Source organism: Pelophylax lessonae, assembly GCF_965119305.1.
Source record: "Pelophylax lessonae genome assembly, chromosome: 13".
NCBI lineage: Eukaryota > Metazoa > Chordata > Amphibia > Anura > Ranidae > Pelophylax > Pelophylax lessonae.
The window spans coordinates 48,799,924-48,812,682 of record NC_138780.1 but is presented as its reverse complement, the minus strand read 5'-3'; the positions used below and the strand labels follow the sequence as shown (position 1 = coordinate 48,812,682).

The following is a 12,759-nucleotide window of genomic DNA, read 5'->3' as shown; positions in this document are numbered from 1 at the left end:
TTCACAATTATTTTTCCATCATGAATTTATACCATTACTATTGTGAATGTATTTCTTACCTTCAGCCTGTTCTGAATATATTGTACTATCCATATATGTCATCATTCCATATATTGATTTTATCATCTTACAACATTGCTACTAATTGCTACATACAAATAAAACATTTATTTTGATTTTATTTTATATCCCCTTTTTTGTATATATATTTCATGCCTATACACCTCAATTTAGGGATGGAGGTACAATAGTATTTGTAGCCTCATTTAAAGTCCCAACCTCTTCTATTTCTACATATAAGCACCCCAGAAGCCACCTGTGACAGACCCAACCAGGAGGGGCTTTTGGAGGGGACTATGGGCTAGCCTTCTACCCACCTGATTATGGCCCATGGAGGAGACCGGGATTTTGTCTGCTTCTCCTGGTCAAAGCATAAGTAGAGCCGGTCCTGAAACTCTATGACTGGCCGGGGGTATCTACCAGGATTATGCGGCCAGGAAGTCCCCAAATAAGTGGTGTGGACAGACCGTGCAGACGCACCTTCACTATTCGGGGATTCAGGGATACGGAACTCTTCCTGGGCATATTTCTTATCTTGCCTCGGGTGGTCCTCCAGAGCTGCATAATGCAACATTTGACAATTTTGCCCCTGCTACTACCAACTTTATATTATTAACTTTTTATACAATTTCTGCAAAGATGTTGCCACCTGGTAACCTAGATCTGAGCTGGATCTGGGGTGGGGCATTTAGAAACGAGTGGTGTAATGTGGAACTGTTTGTGGGCATCCTGGTGGGCACAACCTGGCGAATCAAGACTTAATGTGGATAGGTTTTCCAGCACATAGACAAGGGAAGCAGGGTGGGGAATTCCTGTGACTATTAGCCAGACTAAGGCTGGATTTACGCAATTGCAAACACAGACATCGCATGTGATTCGCACCGCATTGCTGTGCAGATCACATGCAATGTCTGCGATGCAAATTCAGCAGCTGAGAAACTCCTGCAACATTGCTGGATAAAGATGGGCTCAGGTAAGTATTAGGGGGGCTACTGCACATAGAAGGTTTTTTTTTTTTTCATCTTAATGCATAGAAAGTACCGTCTGCTTTTATAACCGCTTTAGGAACCATTGTGATTGGTTACTGATTGTTAGTGGGCAACACATTCGGCCACTTGCTAGCAGCTGACAAAGCAATGGCATTTGGTAATGTATCCCCAGCACAGGGCATCGTGTGGAGGAACATTTATATACATATTGTAGACAGGAAGAGGTTGGTTCAGGAGGTAACATCTAATGATAAGTTTGTTTTTAGGATGGTGTCTAAGTGGAGGGAAATCTTGCCTTGCGGTGCTAGGCTCATGGGACTGACTTACACCACATTCACTATCTGTAGTGAGTTTGTGTCTACTCTCTGTGCTTCCATGGGTCTCCTACACTCTATGGCACTTTTTCTTCTGTGTTTCTGTGTGAAATCCTACTTTGTCTATTGTTCATATCCAATGCATGGGAATTTTACATCTGTTCCCTTTTTATATTAAAAAAAAAAAATGACTGCATCAGAAAGAATGGTATACAATCAGGAGGTAACTAGAAAGGTCCAAACTTATGAATATCCAATTCTCTCACCGTTTTAATGAGTCAATCAGTAACATGAGTGAATCTGGATTCTTAGGCAGCTATATTAAAATAAAAAGAAGAGATTATCAGTAAACTTTCATCTCCATTCATGAACATTTAAACAATGACATCATTTGAGTTGTCATGTCATCTATACATATGACTGGAGCACATGAGACGTGTATACTGACCACTCTGGGGGTGAGCAGTGCAGGCAGGAAGCGCGATGTAAAGTACGGCCTCCGGAAGATGCTGCAAATCAATACACAGAATTTAATTTCAGAGCTGATAAAAGTGGTAAATCGTAACTATATAACAAAGATTATATATATGGAAGCAATAAAAAAAAAAAAAAGACCTAACTGTAATAAATCCGTAGGGGGCATAATCCAGATTCATACATATCCAAACATCATTTCACGTAAATGGGACTATAAACACATCAACCCGGGGATACTCCATATTACCAATTGCCAAAACAATTTTTGTTACAATGTCTACACTTTTATTATATACAATTTTTTTTTAACTATCCCCAACATATAAGAACAAAGGATCTTTTGTATTTGAAATACACAAATATATACAACACATAAACATAGAAAGACAAAATATTCAAAGTCCAGATCAGTCTACGCGTTTCAAGGTGCTTCTGCTTCCTCAGGACTGAAGAATGAACTTTTAATGTACATTATATTATATATTATATGTATATATATATAATGTACATTATACATATATATTATATGTATATTAGAGAAAGATTAGGATCTATCAAAAAATACATCAAAAATACTATCAAAAAATACATAAAACAACAATAATCACTTACCTGGCTTCCATTACACTAGCTGGAATCTTGCCAGTATTCTGAAATATCTTTACAGCTTTCTCTATGTCCTGCTGTGCCTGAGACTGTGTCTGTACAGGAGGAAAGGAAGCAATAAGCTGTAGCTAAATGACAATAAACTATACAATGGGACAGATAAACATAACCTTTTTAAAGCTTTAATGTGAACAAATCATCAGGGTCAGATGGCTTAAACCTGAGAGTCCTCAAAGTTTTATGTTTGTCCTTTTGCTTCATTACACCTGAGAGTCCTCAAAGAACTTAGCCACGTCATAGCTAGACCATTGTTTATGATCTTTAATGACAGCTTATTAACCAGAATTGTACCAACAAACTGGCGGAAAGCTAATGCGGTACCAATGTTCAAACAAGGGTCGAGATACATATCAGGAAACTACAGGCCAGTCAGTTTTACATTAGTAATTTGTAAACTATTGGATGGGATGATAAGGTAACACAAAGTTGTCACTAAAAGATAAATTGCTCATGCATGCCATGGGTATATGTGGAATGACACCCCAAAATACATTCTGCTGCTTCTCCTGAGTACAGGGATACCACATGTGTGAGACTTTTTGGGAGCCTAGCTGTGTACGGGACCCCGAAAACCAATTACCACTTTCAGGTTTTTTAATGGTGTAAATTGTTAAATTGTGCATTTCACCTCCGCACTACATGTCACAGTTTTGGAGGCCCTAAAATTTCAAGATAGCACAACCCCCCCCCCCCCCCCAAATGACCCCATTTTGCAAAGTAGACACCCCAAGCTATTTGTTGAGAGCCATGGTGAGTCCATGGAATATTATTTGTTTTGTTTTTTGTTTTTTTTATACAAAAATACTAAATGATATATATTGCTCACACATGCCATGGGTATATGTGAAATGACACCCCAAAATACATTCTGCTGCTTCTCCTGAGTACAGGGATACCCCATGTGTGAAACTTTTTTGCAGTTTAGCCGAGTACAGGACCCCGAAAACCAATCCCCACTTTCAGGCTTTCCAAGGGCGTAAATTGTTGATTTCACTCCTGACTACCTATCACAGTTTCAGAGGTCATGAAATGCCAAGACAGCACAAACCCCCCCAAATGACCCCTTTTTGGAAAGTAGACACCCTAAGCTATTTGCAGAGAGGCATATTGAGTGTTTTGCAGATCTCACTTTTTGTCACAAAGTTTTGGAAATAGGAAAAAGAGGGAAAAAAATGCATTTTCCTGATTTTTCTTCATTTTCCAAAAAAAATAAGAGCTGCAAAAAACTCACATATACTCATGGCATGCGTGAGCAATATATCATTTAGTGACAACTTTGTGTAAAAAAAATAAACAAATTGTCACCTTCCCAAAACTTAGGGCAAAATATAAAATACTCCATGGACTCAATATGCCTCTCAGCAATTAGCTTTGGGTGTCTACTTTTCAAAAAGGGGTCATTTTGGGGGTGTTTGAACTGTCCCGGCATTTTATGTTCAATCTTAGCCACACATCACGCACTCTTCTAACCACTTGAAAACCAAGCCTTTTCTGTGACTTTTTGTTTACATGAAAATTTTTTTTTTTTAGAAAATTACTTTGAACCCCCAAAAATTATATATTTCTTTAAAGCAGAGGCCCTACAGAACAAAATGGTGGATGTTGCAAATTTTTTTTGTCACACGGTATTTGCGCACAGATTTTCCAAACGCAATTTCTATGAAAAAAATACATTCTTTTTTAATTTAATGCATAAATACACTATATAATTCCAAATTGTTTGATAAAATTTAAAAGATGATCTTATGCCGAGTACATAGATACCAAACATGACATGCTTTGAAAATTGTGCACGCCTGTGCAGAGCCAACAAACTATGTACATTTTTAAAAGCCTTTAAAAGTCTTTACAAGTTACCACTTTAGACTTACAGAGGAGGTCTTCTGCAAGAATTATTGCCCTCGACCTGGCGTTCGCAGCGATACCTCACATGCATGCTGCAATTGCGGTTTACATATGACACTAGACCAATGCTTGCATGCTCCTTTGCGCGCAAGCACGGGGGAGACAGGGGGGGGGCTTGATTTTTTTTTTAAATTTATTTTGCTTTTTTATGTTATTTTGACACCCTTCCTTTCATTTTTTAATCATTTTTATTGTTATCACAGTGAATTTAAATATCCCCTATGATAGCAATCTGTAGTGACAGGTACTCTTTTTTAAAAAAAATTGGGGTCTTTTAGACTCTAGAGCTCCCCTATAACCTTAACCCATCTGACCACACCAAAATTGGTGTGATAAAATGCTTTTCCAATTTCCCAATGGTGCTGTTTATTTCTGGCGAAACAGAAGTCATGAAATGCTCGTAGCTTCAGTTCCGGTATCTTAGGCCTTAGAAATGATTGGAGCCGTTCTCCGTTAGATAATTGAACCACCGGCTGCACTCTCGGGTTAACCGATGAGACAGGAGAGCCCGAGAAAAACCACGGAAGGCGGCGGGAGGGGGGGGGGTCCCGTCCCACTGCATGAAAAAGCAGTCTAGCAGCCAATTATCCGCTAGGATTACTTTTACATGTAAGCGACCGCTGGCTGTAAAAAACAATACCAAGATAATGCCTAAATCTGCAGGCATCATCCTGGTATAACCACTCAAAGTCCAGCAACGTACCAGTACATTGCTGGTCCTTGTTTGGCATATAGTGAAGGTTTTTTTTTTTTTTCATGCAGCCTGTGGGCTGAACGAAAAAAAGAGAACTTAACAGAAATCACCACAGGAATATTGTGTAGTATACACACCATTAACCCCCCAACAACCAAACCCACTGATTTAATAGTGGGTATACATGACAATATTCCACGTATACCTAAAGGTATTTTAACTGCAGTGGTGAAAACAGTAAAAGTACAGTAGGAAGAGTAGAACAACATAAAAATAACTGACACGACAACTGTTTTTGGCTTTTTTAGTTTATATATATTTTTTTTTTTTTTTAACACTTTTTTTTGTGAACTGCAATTTTCCAGCTTAGGGTTTCTCAAAATGTCGATAGCCATCAAACATCTTTCGAGATCCTGTGTTTGTGTGCCCTACACTATGTCGTGCTGTACCCTACACTAATACTCCACTAGTGTGTGGTAGCGACGGAAACAGTCTCCGATGCAGAGACCAGGTTGGTCAGGACATTCGGGACAATAATAGCGGGTGTCACGCCTAAATACGCGCCTGCTACAGACACGACATCTTCTTTGGGGGCGTCGTTGGGTCGGGGTACTCGGGAGGACATTCGGAAAATGCCTCTCATGCAGGCTCCCTGCATCTGGAAGGGGAAGTTGGGCAGGAACGCCCCCTGGGTACAGGTAGGCATTGATGATCTCTTCCTGGCATTCTAGGAAGGATCCAGTTCGTCCTGACACCCTGTATAGGACAAAGGCGTTCAGCATAGCCAATTGGAATAAATAAACAGACACTTTTTTGTACCAGCGTCTGGTTTTATGGGCAACTAAATACGGCGCCAAAAGCTGGTCGTTAAGGTCCACCCCTCCCATATTAAGGTTGTAGTCGTGGACACAGAGGGGTTTGCCTTAGTAATTGCCGTAGTAATTTGGATCGTCGTGTCTGCGTGAAGGGAGGACAGAATGAAAACATCCCGTGTATCCCTCCACTTCACTGCAAGCAATTTGTCCGTTTTCAAGCAGGCTCTCTCCCCCCGACTAAGATGGGAATTTACAAGCCGTTGGGAGAAGCCCCGGTGATTAGGTCGCACAGTGCCACAAGCGCCAATTTGTAATTCAAGAAGGTGACTAAATAGTGGCATGCTTGTGTAAAAGTTGTCCACGTACAAATGGTACCCCTTTCCGGATAAGAGTGACACCAAGTCCCAAACTATCTTGCCGCTGCTCCCTATGTAGTCTGGGCAGTTGGGGGGCTCCACAGTGCTATCTCTTCCCTCGTAGACCCGGAAACTAACTGTACAGCCTATGGCCCTGTCACACAGCTTGTACAGTTTGACCCCGTATCTGGCACTCTTGCTGGGAAGGTACTGTTTCTTAGCAAGGTGGCCAGTAAACTTAATCAGGGACTCGTCAACGCAGACAACTTGTTCGGGGGTAAACAAGGCTGCAAACCGCTGATTGAAGTGGTCTACAAGGGGCCGAATTTTGTGGAGCCGATCATATTCAGGGTCTCCCCGAGGACGACAGATTTCATTGTCGTTGAAATGCATAAATCGCAGAATTTGCTCGTATCTCGCCCTGGACATGGAGGCAGAGTACACGCGCATATGGTGAATTGGGCTAGTGGACCAATATAGCCGCAATTCACCCTTTTTGGTTATGCCCATGTTGAGGGAAAGGCCCAGGAAGATTTTAAAATCGGGAACCGCTATAGGTTTCCAGGCGAATTGTCTGCCAAGGGGCGAATTTGGGTTAACAGCTATGAATTGTTGTGCATATAAATTTGATTGATCCACAATAGATCAATGAAAAGATCTTCCGTGAAGAACAGCTCATAAAAATTCAGGGGCGCAAAATCAGCTGTTTCCACGTGGATTCCAGGTTGGGCAGTGAATGGGGTAAGTACTGGCGCTGTAGAATCAGTGGGTTGCCAATTGGGATATGCCAGTGCATCAGGGAGGGAACTATGGGCTCTACGGGCCTGTCTTCTAATACGCAGTGGCTGCGGGCCACTACTTGTGCTAGCCAACGCACCAGCTACAACTGCAGTTATGGGACTCGCCACGTCACCAAGTGTTACTGGAGTGCTGGTTGTACTAGGTCCAGGGTGTACTAGGCCGCTGGCGCTTGCCAGGCTGCCAGAAGGATGAGCAGCACTAGTACCGACACTCTGCTCCATACGAGCACCCTGCGATCTCTGCACCTCAGCAACTCCAGAATGGGGTCGGGGACACCTGGGTCTAAAAGGGACCCATCCGTCGTCAGAGCTGTCTGTCAGGGAGCCACTGCTCTCTTCTGATTCTGCCAGTGAGGCTTCCCCATCCCTCTCATCTGACATGGTCAGTATACTGTAATCCTCTGCACTGCTGTACCAACATTTGGTCATTTTAGTAACTAACTTTACCAGTACAGTAGTGTGACTCACAGATAAAAAAAGCACCTGGTTGTCAAGGACTATTTCAACTGCTACCAAAAAAAAACTGCTAATGCTAGCAGTGATCAGGTCTGACTCTGCTAACACAGCAGTTTTGTGTGTTGTGTTTTTTTGTAAGTGACAGTAATCTATTGATCACTACACTTGCCGGGGTGGGGTGTGGTGGGGTGTGGTGGGGTGGGCTGGGCGAAGGGGTTAAACGCAGGTGCTGGCAGGAATCAGTGCTGATCGTGCAAACACCGCGTTTTGGGAATCCTAAACTATGGGGAAGCTAGTATAGTTCTGATCAGATCAGATCAGATATTGATCTGTTCAAACACTATACTTGTAATGGAAGTGTATGTGTGTGTGCAGAAAATAATTCGCTAGCGCTAACTCAAGTCACAATCACACTAATACAAGAATACAGTAAACCACTATATTACCTGTGTATAGTGTGCAATGTGACAGGGGGGAAGGGGTTAACTGGGGGTGATCAGGGGGTTAAATCTTTATTGGGGGTGGGGGTATCGTAACACTAAAAAGAACGGCCGCAATCGCTAAACCTGGTCACAAATCACACTGATACAGGAATATAGGAAACTGCTATATACTGTATGCAGTGTGTGTTGTGACAGGGGGTGTAGGGGTGATCAGGGGGGGATCAGGGGGTTCAATCTTTATTGGGACAGTGTGGCGGGGACCCCAAACCTCCTTGGGACAGAAACTAACTCGCTAGCGCTAACTCAAGTCACAATCACACTAATACAAAATACAGTAAAACACTATATTACCTGTTTATTAGTGTGCAATGTGACAGGGGGGAAGGGGTTAACTGGGGGTGATCAGGGGGGATCAGGGGGTTAAATCTTTATGGGGGGGTGGTGGGTATCCTAAGTGTAAAAGGAAGGGCCTTAAGCGCTAAACCTAGTCACAAGTCACACTTATACGGGTATATAGGAAACTGCTATATACAGTATACAGTGTGTGTTGTGACAGGGGGTGTAGGGGTTAGCTGGGGGGGGGGCGATCATGGGTTAAATGTGCCTATCTAAGTGTGTGTGGGTGTGCCCCAGAGTGGCGGGAGTGAGCGACGTACCGGTACGTCGCTTTGCCTGTAGGGGGCTGACTGCTGCAGTATATAGTCGTGCGGTGGTCGGCAAGTGGCTAATATACCTACAGAGCCTTACTTTATTTTTAGGGGATACCAATGCTTTATAAATGGATCCCTAAAAGTCCCAAACTAAAAACTGTAGGGGAACATGACCAATATTGACAAAATTTGGTGTTTGGGGGAAGAGTGTTAGGTATGATCAACCCTCTAGAACCATCCCCAAAGTTTATTCATGAAAACCAAAAAGTAGTATGGGACTTTGATTGTACGTTCTGGAGTGTAACAGACACAAACAACAAAAATATGTAAAACAATTATAACAGTTTTATTGGATATCACAAAGAATAAAAGTTTTAAAAACATATTTACAAATAGAGCATCCACATGGGTATCTATATTGGCCTTGGGATCCAGTTTATTAGCCAACACGTTTTGAGGGAGAACCCACTTCATCAAGGCCTCAGATCCTCTAAAAAGTACTGCAAGGAGAGCACATGTAGTACCAATAGTAGATAGCCTGCCAGGCCCATGGGGAACAACACCTGGTCTTTCAACACTGACCCAAAAGGGTTACCAAGTAATGAAAATCACAGCTTTCAAATTTTTGGTGTAGCACAGTTGAAAAAATTTGAGTATTCTATAAAAAAGAGGAAGAGCTCAGGCCCAAGGTGAGCTGTATTGCTGTAAGGGGTGTTTCCTCAATAAGCTATGGCTAGGTGAGTGAATAACAGGTGTCCTATCTTAGCACCTGGGAATACACACCCAGCATGACATATGTTTGTAATAGCAGCCTCATATTGAGTGGGACCCCTGGTGGGGTATGGGCTCCACTAAACAAAGCATCACACTTCTTTCACCAACTTGCCTTCTTCCCATAGTGCATCCTGGGGCCACCTCCTCCCCAGGTAAGTGACAGACATTTACCTGGCCATCCACATGATGTAAAATAAAAAACATGATTCATCAGACCAAGTGACCTTCTTTGCTTCCTGGACCAGCTCTGATGCCCATGTGCCCACTGAATGTGCTTTTGGTGGTGGACATTGGACAGCATGGACACCGTGACTGGTCTGCGGCTACACAGTCCCATATGTAACAAACTGTGATTCAATGTGTGTCCTGACACATTTCTATTGGAACTAGCATTACCTATTTCAGCTATCTGAGCTACAGTAGCCCTTCTATTAGATTGAACTACATGGGACAACCTTCGCTCCTCATATGCATCAGTGAGTCATTGCCACCCATGACCCTGTCACGGGTTCACAGGTTTCCTTCCTTGGACCACTTTTGGTAGGTCCTGACCACTGCAGACCAAGAACATCCAACAAGATCTGCAGTTTTGGAGGTACTCTGACCCAGTCCTCTAGCCAATACAATATGACCCTTGTCAGAGTCACTCAAATCCTCACACTTGGCCTTTTTTCTGCTTCAGGGACAACATGTTCACTTGCTGCCTAAGAAATCCCACTTACTTTCAGGTGTCATTGTCACAAGGTAATCAATGTTATTTACTTTACCTGTCAGTGGTATGGCTGGTCGGTATATATTATGAAAACTTGGTATTCATAAGACAATCCTTTCATTTTTCAAATGTGATATACAGTATACTGTATAGATACACTATATTACCAAAAGTATTGGGACACCAGCCTTAACACGCACATGAACTTGAATGGCATTGCAGTCTTAGTCCATAGGGTTCAATATTGAATTGGCCCACCGTTTACAGCGATAGCAGCTTCAACTTTTCTCTGAAGTCTATCCACAAGGTTTAGGAGTGTGTCTATGGGAATGTTTGACCATTCTTCCAGAAGCGCATTTGTGAGGTCAGGCACTGAAGTTGGAGGGAAGGCCTGGCTTGCAGCTTTGCTCGAAATCATCCCAAAGGTGTGGGGTTGTTTTTCAAGGTTTAGGCTTGGCCCCTAGTTCCAATGAAGGCAACTCTTACGGCGTCAGCATACCATTCCATTGGTAATCCTGTACAAAAAATAAAGGAACAGAGCGCACACCGCCCTAGTGTAACACCATTTATTTGAAGTTAATAGAAGCCATAAAAACAGGTACTCACAAACAGATAGGAAGTCATGCATGGAAATAAATATCCCCCGATGATGTTTACAGGGCTCTCTCCTTCTAGCCTCGGTGGCTCAGCTGTTCGTCCTGCACTAGTTAGTGAGTATCGTACGGCTAAGCCAACCGCCTCGGATTACTCAAGGAGACTCGATGTGGTGAGCCTGCGCACGGTCCAGCCGCCGCCGCACACCCTCCAAGAGCCGGATGCTATAGCCGCTCAGAGAAACTGACAATGCGGTTAAGCAGAGGGAGACTCCACGATCGGGACCCAGAGCATGACTTGCATGGGGTTGCTAAGGACAACGTTTCGGAGATCCTTTGCCCTCATTTATATAACAATATAGCGGCTCCTCCCCTCACTATTTCTTAAAGGGACATGACAATAGAGAGCCTGTAATCAGGGGCAATAATATCCAAACATTCATATATATCCATGAATTGTACATATCTAATAAAATTTTTCATAAAAGTGAATAAGTTCATAATACAATAAAAACTTTAAAAAAATCAAAAAAAAAAAAAAATGTTTATATAATATACATATATAAACCTACATGACACTGTGGAGACTAGACTAACAAAACAAGATAAACACCATATATGTGCGCATATGTATCTCAAAATATTCCCGTATACTGATACTGGGTGCGTATAAAGGAACACACATGCCAACATATATGTACACTGACATAGAAGACCATAAGAGATGAGGAAGATGTATATATATGCTGACAACATGTTTAAGAAATAGTGATGGGAGGAGCCGCTATATTGTTATATAAATGAGGGCAAAGGATCTCTGGGGTGTTGAGATCTGAAGAAGGAGGCTACGCCTCCGAAACTTTGTCCTTAGCAACCCCATGCAAGTCATGCTCTGGGTCCCGATCGTGGAGACTCCCTCTGCTTAACCGCATTGTCAGTTTCTCTGAGCGGCTATAGCATCCGGCTCTTGGAGGGTGTGCGGCGGCGGCTGGACCGTGCGCAGGCTCACCACATCGAGTCTCCTTGAGTAATCCGAGGCGGTTGGCTTAGCCGTACGATACTCACTGACTAGTGCAGGATGAACAGCTGAGCCACCGAGGCTAGAAGGAGAGAGCCCTGTAAACATCATCGGGGGATATTTATTTCCATGCATGACTTCCTATCTGTTTGTGAGTACCTGTTTTTATGGCTTCTATTAACTTCAAATAAATGGTGTTACACTAGGGCGGTGTGCGCTCTGTTCCTTTATTTTTTGTACAGCTTCTTTGCCTCATATCCCATGGAGGGTTAGGAGAGCTGCCACGCTTCATTCATGTGTTTCACCACAGGCCATATTACAAGATTCCCCAGCTTGAGAATCAATCTCCAGGATCTGCGCAGGGACTGGTAATGTGTGTTTTCTCTGTGCATTGGTAATCCTGAAACAGATATCAACTAGAGTTGAGCGGACACCTGGATGTCTGTGTTCGGCGGGTTCGGCCGAACTTGAAAAAAAAGTCTGGGTCCGTGTCCCGGACTTTATCCGGACACCGAACCCCATTGAAGTCAATGGGGACCCGAACCTTCAGGCACTAAAATGGCTCTAAAACACCAATGGAAAGGGTTAGAGTGCTGCAAATGGCAGCAAAAAACTAGGGCACATTAGCATTATCGCTCTGTTTGCCAGTGAGGAGATGGGAAAGATCTCCTTTGGACCTGCTCTGCCATAAGAGAAGTGCCACACACTTCTATTTCATTTTGCCAGCAGGGAGAGTAATGTACCGGGGCCATATACATGTAGGCAAACACATGCATGTGTATTTAAACTTTGGGGTGCACACCCTAATGCAATAGGCTGCGCACACCTATGGGCGGTGTAGGTGGAAGCGGCGGTGGAGGAGGACGAGGTAGCCAACAATGCTTTTTTTCAGTCATTTTAAATGAGGGTACACCCCAAAACAGTAAGAAAGATCAAAAATAGAACAATGGCTGGGTAAGGTCGGTATCCATCTCTATTCTGCACAAGGTACGGAAAAGTCCTGTGGGATCCATGCCTGGTTCATTTTAATGAACGTG

At 43.0% G+C, this 12,759-nt stretch overlaps 1 protein-coding gene across 1 annotated transcript in view; it reads right to left on the bottom strand.

The window, feature by feature from the left end:
* Positions 1-12,759, bottom strand: part of LOC309569181 (Fanconi anemia group A protein-like) — a gene marked incomplete at its 5' end in the record, with an annotated part of 30,453 nt that overhangs the window by 4,660 nt on the left and 13,034 nt on the right. The window contains 3 exons of the mRNA XM_082274941.1: positions 1,630-1,679; positions 1,812-1,872; positions 2,453-2,574. Coding sequence (XP_082131067.1) covers positions 1,630-1,679; positions 1,812-1,872; positions 2,453-2,574 — 233 coding nt within the window. The remainder of the gene's footprint in view (positions 1-1,629; positions 1,680-1,811; positions 1,873-2,452; positions 2,575-12,759) is intronic.